The following is a 23,910-nucleotide window of genomic DNA, read 5'->3' as shown; positions in this document are numbered from 1 at the left end:
TTCTTCCAACTGATGGAGATCAATACTGAGGAGCTTGGTGCAATGAAAGATCGAAGTTCTCAATGTGTTTTACTGGTGGGTTTCAGAAAATTTGGGTCTTGACTTTCGGCGGTTGGTAAAGACAAGAAAACGGAGGAGAAAGTGAGGAGATTGGAGCTTTTTTATTAGTTCTCTGAGGTGGGGAGGTGTTGGAGAGTTGTGGAGCATTGAATGAGGGAAGAATAACGGCCACAATTCAAGGAGAGAGCATTACACGAATTGTCCAGTGCAGAGACGTGTGCGGCATTGCCACTAAAATGGAAAGTCCCCGTAATAGTTATGGAATTCTGGGCTGGTGAGATGAGGTGAGATCTATAGATGCATCGGATGTAAAAATCTACAACGTCCATTGGTTTTATACCAATAAGATAAGACATGATGTTTATAATTAGTTTGATCGAGGTTTAAGGTAGGCCACACCAGAGGTTTCTGGGCAAGAGATATCAACGGCTAAGGTTAAACAGAGGTGTCGTTCCAATGAACGGTTTAGATTAAGGAGTGGGTCCTACCGTGATGATGGCATGGATGGTCAAATGGGTTCATGTGCACAACTGAACCGCAAAGAACAAGGAAGGAGAGAGAGAACCATGTTTTTTTTTTATTTGAGAGTGGGCCCCACAAAAATGATGTGATAAATCCACACCATTCATTAGTTTTGCCCATCAAAGTTAGGGCATAAGCCCAAAAATGAGGGCCATACACAGCTCATGTGGGCCACACCAAAGGCAACAGTGGAACCCACCGTTTAAAAGGGATGGAGTATTACAGGGCCAGTGACGTGTTCACTTAATCCAACCGTTCATAAAATGCATCTCCTCGGAAAGCTCCCAAGGCCCAAATCTCAGATGGGCCACTGTACACTTACTCATGCCTCCATGGTGGACTCACAAGAGTTTCAACAAGAGGTCATGGCTTCGACTACCTAGTGTGGTAGCCATCAGCTACTGGTCGGTGCTTTGTGGGCCCCACCATGATGTTTTTGTTTTATCCACACTGTCCATCCATTTTCCCAGATCAAATGAGGCAGATTTAAATATCAGGTGGACCACACCACAGGGAAACAGTAGTGATTGAATTTGCACCACTAAAAACCTCCTAGGGCCCACTGTCTGGTTTATTTCACATCTAACCTGTTGATTGGGTCATAATGACCTGGATGAAGGGAAAAAATAAATATCATCTTGATCCAAAACTTTCATGGCCCCCATGAAGTTTTTAATGGTGGGAGTTCAATCAACACTGTTTCCTGTGATGTGGTGTACTTGAGACGTGGATATATCTCTTTTTTTGGATCATAGCATAAAATTATCTGATAAAATAGATGGAAGGCGTGGATGAAAAAAATACATCATGGTGGGGCCCACAGTGCACCGACCAGTAGCCAAACGGCCTCCCATATTGAGAAGGCCTACTGTCGATTACAGTGAGGAGCCCACCTTGTTGCATATATATAATCAAGTCCGTTCAGACCCTTCATCCAGTCCTGATAACTTCTCAGGACAAAATTCAGGCTGTTTTACGACTCATATGTGCCCTTGTATAATTCAAGGGTGAATATATCCTACCAGATCGTTCCTTTACATGTGGCCCACCTTAGTTTCTGATGGTACTTATTTTAGTGTTGTAAGGGATTTATTAGGTGGCACACCTTATAGACGGATTAGATTCCATGAATACATAACGTGGGACTCACATCTTCCCGAGGTACTACCATAAAATTCAGGCTGTTTTACGATTCAGATGGGCCCCTGTATAATTCAAAGGTGGATATAACCTACCAGATCTTTCATTTATATGTCGCCTACCTTAGTTTCTGATCGTAATGATTTTAGTTTTTTATGGAATTTATTAGGTGACTCACCTTATCGACGGGTTAGATTCTGTAAATACATAATGTGGGCCCCACATCTTTCCGAGGTACCACCGTAAGCTTAGGTGGTGCTGGTACCACTGGAGCGCACCCCTATGTAATATGACCGGCTTACCCCCTCTTCTTCTCTTTTTAACGGCTAAGAACGGTTCCTTACTTTCGCGCCACTACAAAAATAAAACATTCAAATGCCAACGGCTACAATTTTCAAACCATACCCATGCCCTTTTTTCCTCCAAAACTCTCACAGCTTTCTCTCTACACCACCCTTCTGCAACAATGCTTGGATTCGAATTCCCTCCAAACAGGAAAGATCCTCCACACCCACATCCTAAAATCCGGATTCCTCTCCCTAATCTTCCTCTCCAACCGTTTGATCCAGCTCTACTTCAAATGCAGTCGGGTTCCTGACGCTCGTAACCTGTTTGATGAAATGCCAGATAGAGACTCCTTCACTTGGAACATCATGATTTCTGGCTATGTAAAATCCAGAAACATCGAACAGGCGCGTGAGTTCTTCGATGGATTTGTTTCTAGAAATGACATCTCTTGGAATACCATGATTAGAGGGTATGTTGAAGAGGGTAATGGATCCAGAGCACTCGATTTGTTTAATAGGATGCTTTTGGAAGGGCAGAGACCGACTCACTTCTCAGTGTCAAGCGTTCTTCGTGCCTGTGCTGGATTGTTATGGTTGAAGTGTGGGAAACAATTGCATTGTCAGATTTATCGGTTTGGATTGGAGGGAGATGTCTTTGCATGCACTTCTCTGGTCGACATGTACTGCAAGTGTAGGGAAATTCAATATGCTCGTCGTGTGTTTGATAGGATGACAGAGAGGAATGTTGTTTCATGGAATGCGATTCTGACAGGATACTCCCAAAATTCATTGGGGGATGAATGTTTAGGAATGTTTATCAAATTCTTGGAGTTTGGGCTGAAACCCGATCATGTCACGTTTGCGGTTGTTTTGAGCTCGACTGCAGCTTTAGCGAATTTAGCACATGGGAAGCAGCTACATGGGTTTATTGTCAAGACCCAATTTGACTCCAATGTGTTTGTTGAGACGGCATTGATAGATGTTTATGCCAAGTGTGGAAGTGTAGGTGATGCTCGTCTGATTTTCAATATGATGGCAGAACGGAATGCGGTTTCGTGGAGTTCTATGATTATTGGGTATGCCCAAAATGGTTTTGGGAGAGAGGCTATTTGTTTGTATAAAGAAATGTCGGGTTCCGGAATCAAGCCAGGTGCAATTACGTTCGTTGGGGTTCTGATGGCCTGTAGTCACTCAGGGCTTGTCGATGAAGGCCGTAGGTATTTTGAAATCATGCGGACTGTTCACGGAATAGAACCCGATAAAACCCATTACACATCAATGGTAGATCTTCTTGGACGTGCCGGTTATTTGAACGAGGCAGCTGAATTGATTGAGCATATGCCATTGAAACCAGATGCAGCGATTTGGGGCGCATTGCTAGGAGCTTGCCGGGTTCACAGGAATTTGGAGATGGGAAAGGCTGCAGCTTTGAAGGTGTTTGAATTGGAGCCGCAGAATGCATCAGCTCACATGTTGCTTTGTCACATTTACACCGAATGTGGTGTATGGGATGAAGCAGCGAAAATGAGAACGAAAATGAAGAATTTGGGCATCAAGAAAGATCCAGGTTGCAGTTGGATTGAAGTAGGCAACGCCGTTCATACGTTTGTAGCAGATGATGATTTCCATCCACAGATCGAGGAAATAAATCTCGCATTGAAGAAACTGATCGAACAAATCCAAGAAGCTGGCTATGTAAACCATTTGAATCTGACATTTAGTTGTGACGGAATAGAGGAAGGGAGGCAGTCGTACCATAGTGAGAAGTTAGCGCTTGCCTTTGGGCTTATCAGCACCCCTTCTGAGAAGGCAATCAGGATCATGAAAAACCTACGAGTTTGCAGCGATTGCCATTCTACCATGAAGTATGTTTCTCAGATTTCAGGCCGTGAGATCATTGTAAGAGATGTCTGTCGGTTCCATCATTTTAGAGATGGGAAATGCTCTTGTGGAGATTACTGGTAAGAAGATGATTGCTACTTGTCCCCATGCATCTTTTAATGTCAAATACATGCACCACACCGGTAGGGTCGTTGACTGGCCAGGCCTGGACTGAACCAAAATCAATTTTCTGAATGGGGTTAACCCAACTGGTCATGTCCAACGATGTAGAACCACAAGCTTCTGGTTCGGTAGATGGTGTAGCGATGTTGAGCTCTGAACATCCTTCCCTCTTGTCTTCTCGTTGGCGGTGGCTGAGGAAGCAAACGTGTGGACTGCTATGAGTTAGTGGCCAGCCACGTTGTTTGGAATCTGCTCGAAGAAGAAATCCAAATGAGGCAGAAGTATCACAGTTTTGGAGATGATGCACCTGCTTTCTTCTGTGAAGATAAGATCAATTTAGAGAGGATTTTTTTTTTTTTTTCCGTGGAGATGGGACCCATTCAAAAAGTTCTCAGTCAAGTTGATGGCTTCAAAGGTAACCTCACATCGGGGTTGACAAGGTGGATTTGGAAGTGTAAATCCCTTCAGAGATCAATAGTCTTCGCATGGCTCATTGACAGAGATCACATCCTAACTGTCGATTGGTTAAGGCGCAGTAGCATGATTATAGTCAACAGATGCTGTTTATGTTTGAGGAACAGTGAAAATGTCAATCACCTATTCATCTGCTGATGTTTCTTGCAAGTGGTATGGAGCTGGGTTTTGAGGCAATTGAAGATGGTATGGTCCATGACATTCTCTATCCAACAGTTACTCAATTCGTGTAGAATCAGCCATTCGTGCAAGAGTCGGAAAATTCTTTTGCAGCTTTGCTTTGTGGTAGTTCTTTGGACGATATGGAAGGAATGAAACTGCTGCTTGTTTAATAGAATATGCTTGTCCACTTCCACTCTTGGCTGGAAGTGGCCAGTCATAATCTTGTATTGAGGGAAGTTCCCCCCTCTTGAATGGCTTTCTTTGAATTAGCTTTTGGCTGTTTTGGCCTTCGGGCCTTTTTGTTTCTTAATAAAATGTCTTCTTTTCTGATTAGAAAGAAAAGGTCTGGTCTAACCAATTCAAAATCCATGATCAAGGGATTAAAGAAACTCGGTGAATCCTTTCCACTTGTTTCATAAACTACCGGCTACTTTCCACGGTTGAACCCATTTGAGGGATGGCTTGGATCTCACACCCATGTGCCATGTTGCTACATGGGGTGGCATGTAGTGAAGTTGCCTTATGCTCTCATGTGGATGTAGTAAACCTCTTGCTAGTAGATATATATTTAGACACTGATTAATGAGACTGTCACAACGTGACTTGTCATCCCACACAGGGCACACGATGTTGAGGATTGGATTTTTTAATTTTTGCAAACGGAATACTCCTATTGAAATCTTCTCTTGGACTGCAGGAAATTTTTGTGATCAATGCTATCTTATATTATTCAGTAAGAAGATTCAGATCGATTTTGTAATTATGTATTCTGTCGGACGGCTAGAATACCAAACAAAGAAGAAGAAGAAGAAGAATACTAGTTGTTTGGCTCCTGGGAATCAGTTTCTAGTGAGGGGCTGAAGTTATGTTTGGGTATTGTGAAAGGGTGTGAAATGAATTCCCATGGGAGTCCAATTCCCAAAAATTTCCAAATTTATGATTCTTCATCATCATCTAAAGCATTATCCCAATTAATTGGAGTCAACTACATGAATCGTGTTCATGCTATACCATTCCATTATATTCGTGGCATGCCTTCAGTTAGATCATAGGTCATCAAGTCTTTTCATACTACCTCCATCCACGTGCTTTTTGGCCTTCCCCTTGCACTTTTAGAGCCTTTTAACTTTACTGGTCATAACCGCCCAATTCTTGGCTTCCATTACATATGACCAAACCATCTAAGTCTACTTTCCTTCATCTTATTACCTATTGTCATTGCTACTAAATCCCTTCAAATGCATTCATTTCTAATTCTCTCCTTCCTCGTCTTGCCGCTCATCCATCTTAACATCCTCATTTCAGCTACACATCCTATAAACATGTCGTTCCTTAACCACCAACATTCCATCCCATAAAAGCACAGCTAGTTATCTTTAAATTTTTGGAATCCAATTCCCAAAATTTCCCCATTTATGATTACCATCCTTAAATCCATCTAACAATCACATTTTTGAAAAGGATAAAAAAGCATCTCCTCTCCTAACTACTCTCTCCCAATATCCAAGCATAAAAACTAGATTATTGAGAATTCCCAGTACCCAAACACCATAGAGAGGATCTCTTTACTGGGAATTTGTTTCCTGAAAACATATTCACAACCTCTTTTAAGATCGAGGAGTCAGTGATTCTAGAATTTACGAGATGTTAGACTGGTAACCTAGAAAACCATGTGAGCCCTAAATTCAATGTTCATATGGATGTGATAGGGAAATCTATGTTGCAAATCATGATGACCAGATATCCTTGGTGGACAAGTTGTGGTTCCTAGGGGTGTACACGAACCGAGCTAGCTCGGTTAGCTCGCTCGACTCGACTTGAAAAGGCTCGATTTGACTCTGTTCGAAGCTGAGTTTGAGCTGATTTTTTGAGCTCGAAAAATTTTCGAACTGAGTTCGAGCTTGCCCGAGCTCGACTTGACCCGGATCGAACCCAACTCGAATCGAACTCGGATCGAACCAGTTCGATGACTCGGTTACTTTGATATTGATGTTGCTCACCAAGTGTTTGATGAAATGACTCAACAAAGTGTGGCTGGTGGCAATAAATGTATGTATATGAAACAAATACCCTTTTTTTCTTAATTTTTATGTTGCTTAGAAGGTGTTTGATGAAATACCTGTAAAACTACTGCTGTTGTTTTACATACAGTGAGATTTTGAAGGTGTGGTCCATGTGTTTGTGAAAATGTTGCACATGCGAACTCGGCTCGATCTTGGCTCGAACTGGCCCGAGTTGCTAACCGAACCGAGCCAAGCCGAGTTCGAGCTGGGGTCAGCTAGTGGCCGAGCTGAGGCCAGCTCGACTCAGTTCGACTCGGTGTACACCCCTAGTGGTTCCTTAGTTAATTGATAGTGTCACCTCGAGCACATGTGAGTATGGGTTGAGCGGAGGTTTGATTGCTTGAGATGTCCTTGAGAACTTGCGATTAGACATGCGGTCGTTGACTGGGGAGAGTTGTTGTCCATGGATCTCATTACATTGATATACCTTGACCGTCATATATACTGGGGACACACTTGTGGACATCATGTTATGAGATGTACGTTCATCTTACATAAGGGAACTATCTTGGGTTAGGAAGAACAATCCCACTATCTGGACTAATAATTTAAAAGTTAAAGATTCCAGTAATCCAAAATCCCATCAAGTAGAAGTTGTACATTTGTATAAGGGGAGAATAATGGCTTGTGCCTTCCTTCTTCATAATTAAGGCTTTTACTTCGAGTCCATGGACATAGGCCACATGGAGTTATTCAAACCCAAACTATACATCTGAACCCCTGAGTCATCACTACAATCTTTAACTTGTTGTAAATTTCGAGATTTTGGTTGTGGTGACTCATGAACCCTTTTCATCCTCCCGCGACATCCCTTGAGGTGCATTCCATCCATTCGTTCCACCCATCTATTTAGTTGAGTTGGGCTCAAGCTGTCTTTAAGAGCCTATTCACCTAGCTTGAGTGTGGCTTTACTCAACCAATTTAGGGTTTCAATGGCACTTTTGTCATATATTATCTAGGATGAGATACACCTAATGATCAATCAAAATCTTGCACAATAGTGAGTGGGCTTAAGTGTGGGTCAAGGCTAGCATGTACATTATCATTATGGGCTAAGCTCGGACCTATTGTTTTGGTGGGTACGGCCTAGGTTGAGTTAGGGCTGGGATTGGAGAGACCTCAACCCGACCATTGATAAGACTGAGATTAGGTACTACCTCTCGTGTACTAAACTCGACAAAGGCATGATGTGTCGGGATTTGATTGGACAACAGCCCCATGATGGAGGGTGCACTACAAGAAAAAGCGCTATACAGGGCACCTATTTTTAGGGGCGGCCATATATAACTGCTGGTGATCATTGAAATCATTGGCAGCTGTCCAAAAGCGCCCCTGTTTTTTGAAACGTGGCTGCCAGTTAAAGGATGCAATTAAAACAGAAAACTCGGAGGGAAATTTTCAGATCCGTCTTTTCATTTCCCTCTTTTATCGCGCACACACACTCCCTCCTCTCTCTCTTGTCCGGCACACTTCTCCCTGCCCTCTCCCTTCCCCGATCTCTCTCTCCCATCTCACTTGTCCCTTTGCCTTCCTCAATCTCTCTCCCTTCCTCTCCCTCCATCTCTCGATCTCCCTGATTTCCCTCCCTCCATCTCTCGATCTCCCTGAACTCCCTGAAAGCAGTCATTGATCGATCTTCCTCCAATAGCTGATGAGAATAGAAGAAATAAGAGCACACGAAGTGAAAGGTACTCTCTCTTTCTCTCTCATTTCCTCTTTTAATGGCCAGAAATTGGGCAGCAACCATGGCAGTGGCAGCCATATCCGCCGTTGTCCATGGCCTCCTACATGTTTGAAGAAATGCTTCAACTAAGAATCCCTAGAACTGTCTCTCCATCTCCTCTGAGGTTTCCGATCCCCACTGCAGCAAACCTTTTTCTTTTCTTCTTTTGTTCATTCTCTTTTTCCTTGCCTCTGTTTTGTAAAGCAGGTTGAAAAGGGTCTGCTAATCTCATGAAACCTAGAAGGGTGTCTGCTAACCCTTGTTTCCAAAACCACAGATTGTATCATTAGATAGAACAGAAAGATTATATAATCTTAGAAAGCCATACCATGGAAAAAAAAAAATGTACAATCTTAGAAAGCCATACCATGGAAAGAACAAAGTGAGTTGCGAGGCCACATGCTACCATTTCAGCTGCATCCAACCTTCTGCTAGTGAGACCTATGTATTCCCTTGGAAGACATGGATAAATGGGTTCATAATTGAAAGTTCCAGCATAATGTAATGTTCAAGGAGAAAGATTTGCCAAGCCCAATATGTCTAACCTGGGACAGGTGCAAGATCTAGCCCATTCTATAAGGCTAGCCATAGATATCCCATCCCAAAAATCAGGCCAGTCAACTCATCCGTTGTCCATAGTGTCAACAAATCAGGGGCTTAATTTGTTGAGGTTTCTTTATCTGTTCATTTGTTTTGAACATTGTAGAGCACCTCATTAGTGTCTGGCCAGATTTTCAGGATAGATAATCTCCGCGGGGGGGTGGCTGTATGCCAGGTTGGCCTTGCCATTAGATGGGATGCCTAATACTCGCGTGTGGGCTTAACAAACCTCTTAGTAAGAAACATGCTAAAATATGATCTTGATCAACAAAGGATGCTTCTGAAGAATTTTGCAAGAAATCAATGATAAATGTTTCTCTCTATGATTACCAATTGTTGCCACTGCAATCTTCTTGGGCTGCTTGTGTTCCAATTTCAAAACCGACAAAAGAATATATTGGGTTTTAATAGTTAAATCATGTTTATAACCAACTTTACTAATGTAGTCTTGTCCTGTTTATTCTTGGATACTTCCCAAAATTTCCAGTGTAATCATGTTAATGTTTAAGAGAGAGGAAGAGATGAGCATATCATGAACTACATAAAAACAAGTGAGCTTTGGAGAAGATGGGTGTCTACTGTGGATGAAGAAAATATGTTCTATTTAAGTTCAGAAAGTTACCCAAAAAGCCTGGGAGTCTAGATAGAAAATAGGATGAACCCACATCCGGGAATAATCCTAACAATGTTTCTGGCATGGAAAATACCTGCACATATCAACAAGGTAAGATTGTTTATTTAAGAAAGGAGTTTAAGTAACAATAACCAATCAAATGCTGGTGATCATACAGAAAAAACGAGAAAATTCAAAGATGAGACCCCCATCAAGTGCTTACTTGCATTGTCTATTAGTAGGTTATAAGTTAAGCCCAGATTCATCGATTATAAGAATTTGCTCTTTTTCATGGAAAGTAAATACCTGAGAAATTATAAGGATTTTGTATAGTGCAGGCTCTAACATGTCCTGCAAATGTCTCTATATGGGACAAGATGTGTAAACTGTTTGATTTAAAAGCTAAGAAGAATATCAGAAATAGTTGCTTCTTTTACTGATTGTATTGATTTGAATCCTGTTATACATTAGCCAGATGGAGAGCAATATACCCATTAGTCTTCATATTATTCTCTGTCTTATTAAAATTCCACTCAGTAAAATTGATGAACTACAGAGGTTCAATGATAACATCATCCAAGGGGGTCACACATGAAACCTAATGCTTAACCCCAAACATGAGAAAGTTTAATTCCTATTTGAGAACATCAGCGTAGTTTGTATTGTTCTTTCAAATCAAGAACAAAGCAAAATGAAATCAGTGGTTGCACCAACTAAATCAATCCAAACATAGCCAGCAGGTGTAGGACAACTAACCATTGCTCTAAAAGCTCATAACTGATAGAGCCCCACTCAAGCCCGGTGTGAGGAGTCTCGACAACTAATCACTTGCTCTAAAAGCTTGAATTGATAGAGTATGGTGAATCAATCCCTCTATCTCATAGCCCAAGTCCCACTTCGCATGGGTCAAGCCCTCGGCCGAACCCCTCGTGAGCCCCCACTTCACATGGGTCTCACCTCACACGGGCTGCCCACCCTAAGTTTGCCTCCACTTAACACAGGCCACCCCACTCAAACCCGATATGAAAATGCCCTGCATTAAGTTCAGTAAATATACAAACAATGCCTCAAAAAGAAACTGAGTTATATTACAAAATACCATATGCTATGCTTTCTTTCAAACTTCTGCATTCAGATGTGGCAGGTGATAGGCACATATATGTTTCAGCAGAATCTTTTCCTATGCTCATAAAAAAATAAAAAAATAGAAATAAATAAAATCTCAGTTTACCATATGACGACAATGGAACAACATTTTCTACTCTCCGGTGGTTTGGATCAATCTTACCTCGATAGTGGATCGTCCTAGTATGAGGTATGGTAAACCACTAATACTTCCAAAAATTAAAAAGTGGTACTATAGGGGTAGGATCATGTGGTTCCCTCAAGTTCATTCACTAAAGGCCTGTTTTGGGTTCCACCTAAAAATGAGGTCACCTCATTTTAGCAAATTGTAATTTATGTATTAAAGATCATGTTTCTTTCCCATGGGGATTAAAAATAATCTTGATAAGCAATAAACATGATCTCTAATATACAAAAGTTATTATTATAGATTCAACAATCATATATTGTATTATATGCATGCTATTGCGTAAACCAAAAATATAAATCTGTCCATTATAACTACAAGTGGTAGACTAAGCGAAAGATACCTCGTTTCAACACTGAGGTCTTGCTCCAATATTGCTTGTATGTTAAATGCATGTAGTAGATAGTACTAGGTTAATTGTTTCAATTCTACTTGTGCATATTTTGAAATTTATTTCTTCAGTTTAAATACATTCTGTTATTAGTTAGGTAAATGATGAATATTTGTTGTGATTGATTATGGAATTGGAATTGTTTAAGAATAGGATAATCAGTTGCCCATTTGAGAGTTTCTATGTGGCCAAGCATAGATATAGTGTGCTTTTGGATAGAAATTCTCAAATTGTCCCACGTATGGACAGTTCAAGGTTGGATAGATTAAAATACTTCGGTTCCATTATTTAAATGCACATGCTTGTTTTGGGTTGTATCTGTCCATTTCTCTCTGGTTACGTTTCTTGCATTTATTTCTAATATCAAATATCCTCACAATGTGTGGATAATTGGCGTGGGAATCAAATGCAAGATTAACGTATCTGCAGAGACATGGGGAGACGCTGCCGGAATTTTGGCGTGCGCATTTAAATGGGAACTTGAAAGCATTAAAATCTATCTGGTCTTGGATGGGTGATTGATTTAGTCAGTCAATTAGATATACCATTAGTAATTCTTTAAGATGCCTAAATCATTGTCATTTGGGGGTAAGCTGTCGTTGATTAGTATGTAGGTAGGTATCTCGTTTGAAAAAAAAAAATTATTATGTAACTTGGCTTCCTTTGCTAAATGAACAGATGATAATGGGGCTTGTTTAAATTATATTAGGAAGCTTTGTCAGGCCCAGAGTGTATTTTCACTAACCCGTCCGAGTGGCTAAGGAAGATAGTTATGGATAAGAGTTGGATTCATCTGCCAAGGTACCCATTTAGAAACTTCTCATTTTAGTTGTTGTGGCTTAGTGGTTAAGATGCATTCTTTTGACATATCCTCCAATTTCATTGGATGATTTAGGGTGAGCCACGCATACTTAAATGGAACTGCGAAATTTATAGATTTTGCATTTTCAAATGCAAGTAATAGAGGGAGGATCCGATGTCCATGTAAGAACTGTAACAATAACTTTTGGGTGTCTTGAGAAGTAGCATATGATCATATCGTGTGTGACAGATTTAATACAAGTTACACCTACTGGCGTTTCCATGGGGAAGTTACGTCTTCTTCCATGCCTGCTATCACAAATGTCGTAGGTGATAATCCAGATCCACACGATGATATGCACGGATTGTTACATGATGTGTTCGGTATTTCAAATTTGAATGGTGAAGAGAGTGATGCGGGCCACACGCCATACAGACCTACACAGGGACAAAATACTAAAGCACAACAATTTTTTAAATTGATAGAAGATGCTGATCAGAAATTGTACCTAGGTTGCAAGAAATTCACTAAGCTTTCTTTCGATGTGAAACTATATCACATAAAGTGCCTTGGTGGATGGAGTGATAAATCATTCACCATGTTACTTGAATTGTTGAAGGATGCTCTTAAATGTGCCAAAGTCTTTCTATGAAACCAAGAAGACTATTGGGGAGTTAGGCCTCAAATATAACAAAATTGATGCATGTCCCAATAATTGTATGTTGTACTGGAAGGAGGCCATCAATGAGCAATCATGTGCTATATGTGGTACTTCCAGATGGAAAATGGCTGAACATCAGTCAGATGATGGGGGATCTTCTTCATCTATAAAGGATCAAAAAATTCCAACTAAGATATTGCGTCATTTTCCCTTGAAACCAAGGCTTCAAAGGTTGTTTATGTCATCAAAACAGCTTCCTCTATAAAATGGCATGAAGTAGGATGCACCGACGATGGAATATTAAGGCATTCTGCTGATTCCCCAGCTTGGAAAACTTTTGACCACAACCACCCAAGCTTTTCTTCGGACGATCGTAATGTTAGAGTTGGGTTAGCAACTGACGGTTTCAATCCATTTAGGACAATGAGTATTGCTCACATCACATGGCTTGTTATTCTGATACCATATAACTTGCCACCATGGATGTGTATGAAGCAACCTAATCTCATGTTGTCCTTACTTATTCCTAGACCTTATGGACCCGGTAATGACACTGACATGTATATGTAACCTTTGATAGATGAGTTGAAGGAATTGTGGGAGGTTGGCGCAGACACTTATGATGCCTCAAACAATGAGACATTTCGATTGCGTGCAGCATTGTTGTGGACTATCAATGACTTCCCTGCATGTGCAAACTTGTCTTGATGGAGCACTAAAGGACGTCTCGCTTGTCCTTGTTGTAATAAGGACACTTCGTCTAAATGGTTAAAAAATGGTCGAAAGTTTTGTTATATGGGTCATCGTCAATTTTTAGAACATGATCATAGGTTTAGAACTAATAACAGATCCTTTAATGGCATGGAAGAATTTGGCGAGGCGCCAACTCCACTATTTGGTTCTGATGTGTTGGCCCACTTGCAGGGAATTAATGTCACCTTTGGGAAGAAGACTGTAGGCAGTTATGGGTATAAGAGAAGAGGAGAACACACTGAGGAAGAAAGATATAGCTACAAAAAGAAGAGCATTTTCTTTGATTTGCCGTATTGGGAGCATAATCTATTGCGTCATAATCTGGACGTCATGCATATTAAAAAGAATGTATATGACAATGTGCTTGCGACGCTGTTGAATATTGCAGGGAAAACAAAGGATAGTGTAAAGGCACGTCTTGACCTACAAGATATGGGTATAAGACAAACATTACACCCAAAACAACTTTCATCTAACAAGACATATTTGCCACCCACATGCTTTACTATGTCACTAAGTGAGAAGGATGATTTTTTCAAAATCTTAAAGCGGGTGAAAGTTGCAGATGGTTATGCAGCCAATATTTCACGTTGTGCGCATCTCAAAGAGCGCAAAATTTCAGGACTCAAGAGCCACGACTGTCATATTATAATGCAGCAACTACTTCCAATTGTGAGACGAACAACATTACCTAAGAACGTAACCTCAGTCTTACTTGAATTGAGCGGTTTCTTTAGAGAATTATGTTCCAAAGTTGGTCGAGTAAGAGACTTTAACCGATTGGAATCTCGAATTGTGCTAACACTTTGCCATTTAGAAAAGATCTTTCCACCAGCTTTTTTTTGATATTATGGTGCATTTGACCATTCATTTAGCGGGCGAGGCAAAAATAGTTGGACCGGTACAATATCGATGGATGTACCCCATTGAGAGGTGCATATTAATGTTTAGAAATTAAAATTATTTGCCATGCTATGCTAGTCATCCTAATCGACCATATATTTTTAAACTTTTTAATATTAGTGATCACAGATATCTGCTCACATTAAAGTCGTATGTGCGTGATAAAAGTCGGCCCGAGGGATCAATTGCGGAAGGGTACTTGGCGGAAGAATGCTTAACATTCTGCTCGAGGTACTTGCATAGTACAGAGACAAGGTTCAATCGACCAATATGGAATGATGACTATGGTAACACTTTATAGAAGAACAATCCTCTATTTTCCCACAAGTAGGTTGTGCATTAGGGAAGTCTGAGGATTGTGAACTGGATAAAGTTACATTTGCACAGGCACATCGATATGTCCTGTTTAACTGTCATGAACTCAGCCAATTTCTTGAGTAAGCCAACTATAGGACTTAATTTATACATAGATAAATTTACTCTTTTTTTTTTTTTTGCTAAAACTAATGACTTTTACAGAGAACATATGAATGTTGTTAAGCGAATGAATCGTCGTGCACGGCCAAGGGACAGAACGCATTCACAATGATAAATTTTATAAATGGTTTAGTGATCGTGTAAGTAGTCAATTTGATAAGTTTAAGGACATGTGCATGTTTTTTTTTTTATTATTCAAACATGAGCTTTTGAATGAATATTTTCGGTATCTGAATAGGTTGAACAGTTGCGCCTTGAAAGGAATGAGCAGGTTTCAGAAGACCTTAGATGGCTAGCTCGGGGTCCTAGTATGGCAAGAAGATATAAGGGTTTTATTGTAAACGGCTTCAGATTTCACACCAAAGATTGTGAGAAAAAAAAAAAAAACTCAACATAGTGGAGTTGTTGTGACTGCAAAGACATCAAGCTTCGCAAGTGCCAATGACAGAAATCCTATTGCAGGAGGTGTAACATACTATGGTGTATTGACGAACATCATAGAACTGGAATATTGTGGTACTCGGAAGGTTGTATTATTTAGGTGTGATTGGGTTGATGTTCTATCTCAAGGCAGGGGTGTTAAGAAGGATGGGTTGGGGTTCACGCTTATGAATTTGAAACGATTATGCGATACAGGTCAACAATTGTCTGATGAACCGTTTGTGTTCGCATCTCAAGCTGAGCAGGTGTTTTACGTACAAGACCTCGTTGAAAAGGATTGGCATGTTGTAGTGAGGACGAAACCTAGAGACTTATTTGAGATGCATAGACAATAGTCTGCAGATGATGTTGATACATTCTTAGGCATATCGCCCTGCGATGATCAATGTTTGGAGGACCCGAGTGATGACACTGTTAGCTGGGAAAGGACAGATGTCGATGGTACAACAGTTGTCACATATTTACCACCCACCCAGCCGATGGTAGAAGAACAAATAGATGATACTGAGTTATCTAATCCCATTGGAGACGACATTTTGTACAATAATTGATTTCTTAAGTACCATGTTTTCCTAATGTATGAAATAGAAATTAAAATGTCTTTTTTCATATGGTTATGTTATTTATTTATTTAAAATTGAATTGTCTTATCAACATGCATCTATTCACTAATGTGACGCAGGTTCTTCTTAAGACATGAAACGTGCTCGTTCTAAACGCACGGCTAGGCTACTGATAAGCCTTATGACTGGTGGCATCAATTAGCCTCAGCTACCCGAGACTGATGTGGGTCCCTCCTAGCCTCAGTTGCCCCAGCCTATAGCGGGTCCCTCCAAGCATCAACCTTCCCCGGCTACATTGGGTACAGTCCAGCCTTTGTTGCCCGAGTCTGCAACGGGTCCTTCCCATCCCCAGCTTCCCCTGCCTATGGCGGGTCTCTCCCAGAGTTTGCCTCAAGATCCACACCAGATAGTTGATTCATTAGAGGATGCTTCTAGTGGTATGTTATGCATTGGTCCTAAAATCCTTAAAAATTTAATGTATTTTTTGCTAATGAACTATACAAGTCCGCATATTATTTATGTGCATTTTTTTTCAACAGATTTGACGTTCACGAAGAGGAGTCGAGACCCCACACAATGCCATCAAGTTTGGAACATGCGTGAAGGGCAACGCATTTTTATTACCACCAACAATCTAGGGCAGCCCGTTAATGAAAATGTTAGCAAGCTGACAAACTTTTTGGGGACAATAGCATGTAATGGGGATTACGCACCCCTTACATATTCTAATTGGAGGGTAGTGCTAAATGAGAAGAAGGATGATATGTACGAACTTGTCATGGTAATGGTGATTTGTTTTTATGTATTTTATTATCTATTTTTTGTTCATTATGTGATTGTCTGCTTTGTTCATGTGATGCAGTCCAAGTTTCAGTTTGACAAAGAGATTAAATCTTGGGTGTTGACATCAATTGGTAAAAAATGGAGGGACTATAAGTGCGAACTGAAGAAATTCCACTACTGGCCTCTTGATAATGATGAGGCACGGCTAGCAAACCTCAATGAGCATGTCCATATGGATTAATAGAAGGCCCTCGTTGAGTTTTGGAACTCTGAAAAGGGAAAGGTATGTGATGAGTAGCTACTGAAACCTTCACGTTATGAAATTACACAACTGTCTTTTACTGAAATTTCATAAATTAGTCTGTTGATGTGTCACATTTTAGGCCCGTAATATGATAAATACGGAAAATCGGAGAAAACAACGCATCGGCCACGCTGTAGGCACGAAGCTTTGCGCGAATACGTGATGAAGAGGTAATTTTTTATTAATCACCTGATAATTTGATGTCAATCTATTTCTGATATATAACTTATTTAAATAATGATAGAGAAAGAAGAGGGCCAATGGGGAGGATTTGACCCGAGCAGATATGTTCTTGTTGACACATATACGTAAGAATGGGATGCCTGTGGATGAGGCCTCAGCAAGAGCAATAGTATGTATATGTATCTTCTTATTTTGTTTAATCTTTTAGCAATATAAAATCTAAATTGGTGATTTTTAATTGTAAGAACAATTAAATGAACGAACTTCGCAGCAGCCAGAGGCTTCACAGAACAGCACTGCCAGGAAAGATATATTCTCGGAAGTCATGGGTGACGAACGACATGGCCGTGTTCACACTTACGAGTTAGGTCCCTCTCCTTCTGATATATGGGGCACAATATCCCACAGTGTCCAGTCCCAAGGGAAGGCCTCCAATGCTCAGAAGAGAGATGAACAATATGAGGGATTGCATGCTAAAATATCTTCCCTAAGAGAAACTATGGCTGATAGAGATGCTCAAATATCTTCACTAAGAGAAACTATGACAACATTTATGGCTGCCATAATGAATCCAAGCATTAATCTAGCTACATTATTAGGTGTTTCAGCTAATCCCAACTTGAACCAACCCTCCTTATCATCAAGCCACTTGGTTCCAACCCCTCGGGTAATTATAATATATACATGTATATTTTTACTTGTAATATGTTTTCAATTATACATAGTTCGAGCTGTATACGATGATTGACATTAATTTATCATTTGTAGAGAGACTTGGCGAATAAGGGGAATTCTACGAGTTGCACTAATGTGACTCAAGTTCTTCTTAAGAGTATTGTAAGGCCTGGGGATACTATAGCTAAAGGAACTGTTTTGAGCACGGATCCATTGACAAAAGTAGGGGGCAAAAACTTGGAGTTGGTTTCTGGGAAGTATCTGTTCAAGTGGCAATGGCACGTGATGAGGATTTGATAAGGACCCATGGACGCTATAAAACAATAGGGGATGCAATTGGAACGGGTATTGCTTGGCCCACTACTTTATGTATGGTAATTTTTATTTTTTTATTTTTTTTAAGCAATAGAACTTATTGTATGAGATTGTGAATAGTAATTGATTTATTTTTGTTATTTTTTATAGGTTGTAGACAGAAATGGATGATGACTACATGGGAGAAGTTTTTATTAAGTATTTTGGAACTATAAACATCTTTTGTAAGTGGGGGTACTAGGGATCCGTGGTTTCAAACTTTTGGATTGAGTTAGACACATCTAAACAGTTTATTTTTATCTTAGTTTAATTACAGAGGGCACATCTAAACTCATCTAATCTCTTTAATTTAATCTTAGTTTTATAAGATTATGATTTGTGATTTGAATTTTGCATTTGGATGTCTTTAATTTAATCTCTTCTGTTTCTTTTCTTTTTACATGTGGTCACTTGGTCATCATATTTGTAGTGTAAGAGTTCCTATCATACCTTTTAGTAAATTTGCATATAAGTCTTAGGCTCCATTTGGTCATCACATCAATCTTTATGAATATAATTTTTTCTCAAACCAAATGGAGCTTAAGCCCTTTTTTAACTCCGCCAATGCAACTTCTTGCATTGCCGGTCCCAAGCCCGGGTAAAGGAGGGAAAAGGGCGTCAAGGTGAGTTGTGTCATTTTCTTCCATTTTATTTTACATACAACGTTAATCTTCAGGTCACTCGACTAATTTTCAAGTCACTTGACTAATTTCAGGTCACTTGACATAGTCGGCATGGCCCACGCTCCGTTTGGTTGTAAGTGAAATTGATCTATGTACTTTCATATGTACTTTCCCTATTTCAAATGTTATGGTCAACAAGAATAGTTTAGAAAGGATTGATGGATGAGCAGGCAGGTAACATGAAAAGGTCAATCAAGGACCTCTTTTCAATCCCTATGGTCTAACATGCTTGCCGCTTGGAAGGTAGCTGTGGGTCTTCAATTCCCATCTCAACAACTCCAACATCTCTTCCAATCAAATATCCCAAACATCAGCCACCAATAATCTGTGGATGTTGCCTTCCACTTCGATCCAGCTGCAGCCGGGTGGCTTCCTCATCCCACATTTCCTCATAAGGGCCCTCACCTTCGCAACATCCTCCCACTTCCTAGTCTTTGCATACATATTGGAAAGCAGCAAATAGTTCCCCGCATTCTCTGGTTCCAACTCCAGTAGATGCCAAGCTGCTTTCTCTCCCAACTTAATGTCTGAGTGGATTCTACATGCATTCAGCAGGGGCCCCCAAACACCTGCATGAGGTTGGACTGGAGGCATCATTGTTGTGATGATTCTGTATGCTTCTTCTATGTACCCGGCATGTCCAAGCTGGTCAACCATGCACATGTAGTGATCTGCAGTTGGAGGGATCAAGTACTCGTTTCTCATGGACTCAAAGTAGTGGCCACCCTCATCCACCAGACCCGCATGGCTACAGGTAGATAAGATCCCAATGAAGCAAATACTATCGGGCTTTAACCCCTCTTCTTGAAGTTGACGAAAGATCTGGAGGGCCTCCTTGCCACGCCCATGGACACCAAACCCCTCTATCATGGAGCTATAGCAAACCACGTCTTTGTCCTTCCAACTCTGAAACAACTCGTAGGCCCTGTCAGGGTCCCCACATTTGGCATGCATGTCTATGAGATCTGTCACAGTGTGTACATTCAACAGACCACGGCCTGTTGTTCTCAGGTGTCGGGTGCTTTGGTCATGGATTCTTTTCTGGGTAATTTTCAGGAAGCCATATTTACAATGAATCCTGAAACCACACAGGTATTCTGCATTTCCTCCATTCATTTTCCCCTGTTTCAATGGTGCTTATTGACATGTGTCATGCATCTGTTACTTCTTTCTGAGGGTATTTATTATATCTCTTGGGCTGTAGTGTGCTTTATTTTTTTTCCCCATGACAGAACTGCTATTTCTTTCCTAACAGATGGAGATGCTCTTTTGCTCCACTGTGGTTGGGCTTCCTTTCTTGATTCCACCCATGCTTTTAACGGGAGAGCTGTTCACAGCCTGGAATTCCTGCTCTCAGGTGAGATCCCCCTGCCTATTATTTCATGAGTAAATACACGATAATTAGCTTCTCATTGTTAGCAATGCATTTGGTATTTTGCAGGTTGACACGAAGGATATTCTCTTCATATGCGGTGGTGCTTTTCTTGACTTAGAAAAGACAATCTCAGAAAGGTATACGGTTAAAATGAGAAAACCAACTAATGTGCTTGCGCTAATTGCCTTGCATTGGTAGTTCATTTATGGAAATTTAACTTGTTTTTGTCCATGCCCAGGCGTCAAGATTCTTCTATAGTGTTTGGAGCCCGGGTACGTGCAAACATGAGGGCTGGTGGTCTAACAAATGCTGCTGTGACATCATCTCTACTAGAATCAGTGAGTTCAAAGCAGTTGCTACTGGACTACTTGTTGAGTAGACATTGTCTGGTGCACCAGTCCATACAGATGGGTCCCATGGTTTGGTGATTCAGATGGGTTGATTTCGTGGGAATCACTGTGGATGGTAGATGTCTCAAAAAATCCTAAATTTGGTGATCCTAATTCTTAACCCTCAAACCATTGGCCTTCAAAGGGGTGGTTAAGAAAATTTAAATGGCTGACATCCAATCTGGAGGATTTTTTGTTGTAGAATTTATGATTTCATAGCTTGTTTATGGAAGCATTTTGATTTTGTTTATTTACTTACAATAGGCACTCAGACATTGGTGAAGCTGAATTTTCTAAATTCCATTCTGGTACCAAACGTGGCGATATTGTTGGTGTCACTGGATTTCCAGGTTGGTTGGTTTTCATTTATGTTCTTCAATTCTAGCTAGCAAAACTTTTCCTGTATCTTATCCTTTGGGTATTGGCTGTACTTGCATGTCAAAATATTGATTTCTTCCTTTGTAAACAGTGACACTTGAGCTTTGTAGGAGAAAGTGGATCACTGATTATGTTAGACTTTTGGTATTTGCAAAGGAGTGGAAAGCAGCAGCAATGTGTTCAAAGTCTTTTGAATAAAAGTTCATCTATATTGTGATAAGCTAAATATTTTGTTTCCACAAGTGCGTAGCATGGCTAATGATATGTTGGATGCATGAGCCACCCAAAGTATGGATTTGGGAGTCTACTAGGGGGCATCTAAGAATGGTGATTAATGAACTTCCTCTCCCAGAATGTGCGTGGTTTGGAGCATAAAGATAGGATGCTAATCCTTATGACTGTTGGTCAGGGAAAGGAAAATTGACGTGATGATGATTTAGGAAATGTAATGGGTAAAAGATCTGGTGATATGCTAAAATTTCCAACATTTGTGGTAGGAAAATGATTTTTTTTTTTTTTTTTGGGTAATACTTGTATGCTTTGATGAAGTACCCAAGCAAATCTCTATCTTTTCTGTTGATGCAAATCAGGGTGGAATTGGTCTGGCTGGCTTGTCTGCTGAGGATCTAATTGTCTGGCTGTCTTGGAAAATGATAGGATCTAATTGATGCAAATCTTTTCTGTTATGATCATATTGGAAAATGATCCTGCAAATATTTGGAAGGATCCAATATGCAAATCTTTTCTGTTATGATCATATCCAAGGGAGCTGCTCGCATGTCTGGCTGTTTGCTTGTTTCTTTTTGCCAATTGTCTTTATTTGATGGAAGTGGTCTTCATGTATGTAGGGTAGTTGTGCTACACCAAAAATCAGGCCTTTCAAACTCTCGAGTGGGCTCCACCTGTTAGATGGGCTACAAGATGTCACTGCTCCTCATCAAACGACTTCCGCCAAAGGTTGCTACTCTCATTTGTTAGCAGTTACAGAGGCATAAACTGTGTGCATAGATTTTTTATGTGGGTTAGGGATGGATTGGTTTGTTGCATGGAAGGGAAAAAAAGTTTGCATTTGAGATGGGTTTTCTGAAAAGAAAAAAGTTCTACACATTGTTACTTGCTTCATGATTATCATTTCATTGTGGTTATACTATAGTCGATTCATGAACTGTTGTTCAATTTAATAATCTTTCTATGCATCCATGTTGGATATGATGTGCTAAAAAAACACTTGGCTCATATACTACCTTCATTTCTTCTGTGAAGATTCCACAACAAGCAATTGGGGCAACCATCAAGCATCACATTTGCCAAAAAAATGGGTCTAATGTAAGTTCTAATAGTCCAAATACCCACCCTTGTGACTTTGGTGCTGCTTATTATAAGAATATTATATGACATGGTTTTGCGTCATGTGAAATCATGCTTCTATCACAGTGAACATTGTTAGTTTTTTTTTTTTCCTCGTGAAATTGAAAGTACTTTTGGACAGGGATCCTATGGAATCAGGATTAAGCTCTAATCTCAATTTTGACAACCCATGCCCTCCATGTCAAATTTGAAGGTTCTAGCAGCCCTATTCTCATTTAAATCACAATTTTCAATCATTTAGTTTCTGTTCTTTATTGAAATGCCAATGTTTGTTGTAGGAGAAACAAGAAGTTATGGGATTGAGAATGTAATGGAGGATTTAACTGAAATTTGTGTTGGTTTGTTTTCTATAGGGATTTATCCGGTAACTTGCTATGTGGAGATATTCCGTTCTCGATAACTAGGTTCAAACAGCTTGAGGAATTGTTAGTATCATGTCTGCTTTTATTTGGTAGATTGGTCATTATCACGAATCTTGCTTGCCCCTTTGTAAGGGATAGATTGGTCATTTATGGTGATGTTACTATGTAGGACATTGAAGAACAATCAGTTAACAGGGCCTATCCTTTCAACCCTTTCACAGATGCCAAATCTCAAAACTCTGTAAGGTTGCGGTCACTTATATTTGAGGTGCTTGTTCTATTTTGTGGTTTATGCTTTCTAATATCTACTTGAAAACATTGAATTGTTTTTTTTTTTTTTTTTCCTTCCTTCTCATTTGGGTTTTCTCAGTTACTCATTTGCATTGGGGGTTTGTCTGATAGAACATACCTGAACTACAATTGTTTGTTTCCAATGGTGTGGATTTGTGTGTACAAAGTGATTTTAATGGGTCCCTTGCTATTTAATTTTTTTTAGGGATCTTGCTCAGAATCAGCTCACTGGTGACATTGCGAGTCTGATTTACTGGAATGAAGTATTGCAGTATCTGTGAGTACTTCTCCACTCTGTGTACTCCATGTAAATCACAATTTATAAGTCTATCTCAAATTAGTTCTAGTTCATCTAGTAATTTGGTATGTTTTGGAGTCGCCCATTATTGTGACTACACTATGGGTTGTGTTATGTTATGTGATGGCGACTTTAATTCTTGTTATGTAAGATGGACATTGACCGTTATGATATCCAGCATTCCTTTTGGTGTGGGTGTTGTTCTTGTTCTTTCTTCAATTGTTTATGGTCTATTGATTGTTATGACTTCCAGGGATATTTCTTACAATCAAATCATTGGAGAGATTCCTTACCACATTGGTTTTGTGGCAACCTTTTGCAGCGCTATTTCCATTTTCACCGGCACTTTTTACATTACCGGCGTTTGTTACAAATTTTATCTGTGCTTCACAAAACTTTTACTGGCGTTTTTTACAGCTTTAGTAGCGTTTGTACAATTTTGCAGGCGCTTCGTAAACTTTTAGCGGCGCTTTAGGAAGTTTTTTACCGGCACTCGTACAGTTTTAGCGGCAGTCA

The 23,910-nt window shown here is 40.1% G+C and overlaps 4 protein-coding genes and 1 long non-coding RNA gene across 7 annotated transcripts; 4 read left to right on the top strand and 1 right to left on the bottom strand.

The window, feature by feature from the left end:
- The first annotated feature begins 2,129 nt into the window (after positions 1–2,129).
- Positions 2,130–3,974, top strand: LOC131219962 (pentatricopeptide repeat-containing protein At2g22070-like). The gene has a single exon (XM_058214943.1). The coding sequence runs from the start codon at positions 2,130–2,132 to the stop codon at positions 3,972–3,974; it is 1,845 nt and encodes a 614-aa protein (XP_058070926.1).
- A 13,473-nt stretch (positions 3,975–17,447) lies between these two features.
- On the top strand, positions 17,448–18,599 carry LOC131221011 (uncharacterized). 2 transcript variants are annotated; one of them, XR_009158942.1, is made up of 3 exons: positions 17,448–17,888; positions 17,990–18,270; positions 18,362–18,599. XR_009158942.1 is itself a non-coding variant. In XM_058216065.1 (2 exons), the coding sequence occupies exons 1-2, from the start codon at positions 17,547–17,549 to the stop codon at positions 18,191–18,193; spliced, it is 546 nt and encodes a 181-aa protein (XP_058072048.1). In that variant the 5' UTR covers positions 17,448–17,546; the 3' UTR covers positions 18,194–18,599. The 2 variants fall into 2 exon arrangements, 1 of the variants encoding a protein (XP_058072048.1); XM_058216065.1 differs by having other exon boundaries at positions 17,990–18,599.
- A 628-nt stretch (positions 18,600–19,227) lies between these two features.
- LOC131219960 (pentatricopeptide repeat-containing protein At2g13600-like) lies at positions 19,228–19,887 on the bottom strand. The gene has a single exon (XM_058214942.1). It carries the CDS (start codon positions 19,885–19,887, stop codon positions 19,228–19,230), a length of 660 nt encoding a protein of 219 aa, XP_058070925.1.
- A 62-nt stretch (positions 19,888–19,949) lies between these two features.
- LOC131221009 (uncharacterized) lies at positions 19,950–22,551 on the top strand. Its single transcript, XM_058216064.1, has 5 exons — positions 19,950–20,025; positions 20,189–20,290; positions 20,375–20,445; positions 20,547–20,646; positions 20,962–22,551. The coding sequence occupies exons 1-5, from the start codon at positions 19,963–19,965 to the stop codon at positions 20,977–20,979; spliced, it is 354 nt and encodes a 117-aa protein (XP_058072047.1). The 5' UTR covers positions 19,950–19,962; the 3' UTR covers positions 20,980–22,551.
- A 251-nt stretch (positions 22,552–22,802) lies between these two features.
- On the top strand, positions 22,803–23,686 carry LOC131220384 (uncharacterized). Of its 2 annotated transcripts, none has more exons than XR_009158544.1 (2): positions 22,803–23,046; positions 23,302–23,686. It is a non-coding gene; the product is annotated as an uncharacterized LOC131220384 (long non-coding RNA). The 2 variants fall into 2 exon arrangements; XR_009158543.1 differs by having other exon boundaries at positions 22,803–23,051.
- The last annotated feature ends 224 nt before the right edge of the window (positions 23,687–23,910 follow it).

Source organism: Magnolia sinica, chromosome 12 (assembly GCF_029962835.1).
Source record: "Magnolia sinica isolate HGM2019 chromosome 12, MsV1, whole genome shotgun sequence".
Classification (NCBI taxonomy): Eukaryota; Viridiplantae; Streptophyta; class Magnoliopsida; order Magnoliales; family Magnoliaceae; genus Magnolia; species Magnolia sinica.
Note: the sequence above shows the minus strand (reverse complement) of the source record. Positions and strands in the feature narration are given on the sequence as shown.

Excerpts from the sequence above, each read along its gene's own strand:
- LOC131219960 (XM_058214942.1), bottom strand. The coding sequence starts at position 19,887 with ATGCATGCCAAATGTGGGGACCCTGACAGGGCCTACGAGTTGTTTCAG.
- LOC131221011 (XM_058216065.1), top strand. The coding sequence starts at position 17,547 with ATGGGTGACGAACGACATGGCCGTGTTCACACTTACGAGTTAGGTCCC. Across the intron at positions 17,889-17,989 it reads ACTTGGTTCCAACCCCTCGG|AGAGACTTGGCGAATAAGGG; the intron begins GTAATTATAATA and ends TATCATTTGTAG.
- LOC131221009 (XM_058216064.1), top strand. The coding sequence starts at position 19,963 with ATGGATTCTTTTCTGGGTAATTTTCAGGAAGCCATATTTACAATGAAT. Across the intron at positions 20,026-20,188 it reads TGAATCCTGAAACCACACAG|ATGGAGATGCTCTTTTGCTC; the intron begins GTATTCTGCATT and ends CTTTCCTAACAG. Across the intron at positions 20,446-20,546 it reads GAAAAGACAATCTCAGAAAG|GCGTCAAGATTCTTCTATAG; the intron begins GTATACGGTTAA and ends GTCCATGCCCAG.
- LOC131219962 (XM_058214943.1), top strand. The coding sequence starts at position 2,130 with ATGCCCTTTTTTCCTCCAAAACTCTCACAGCTTTCTCTCTACACCACC.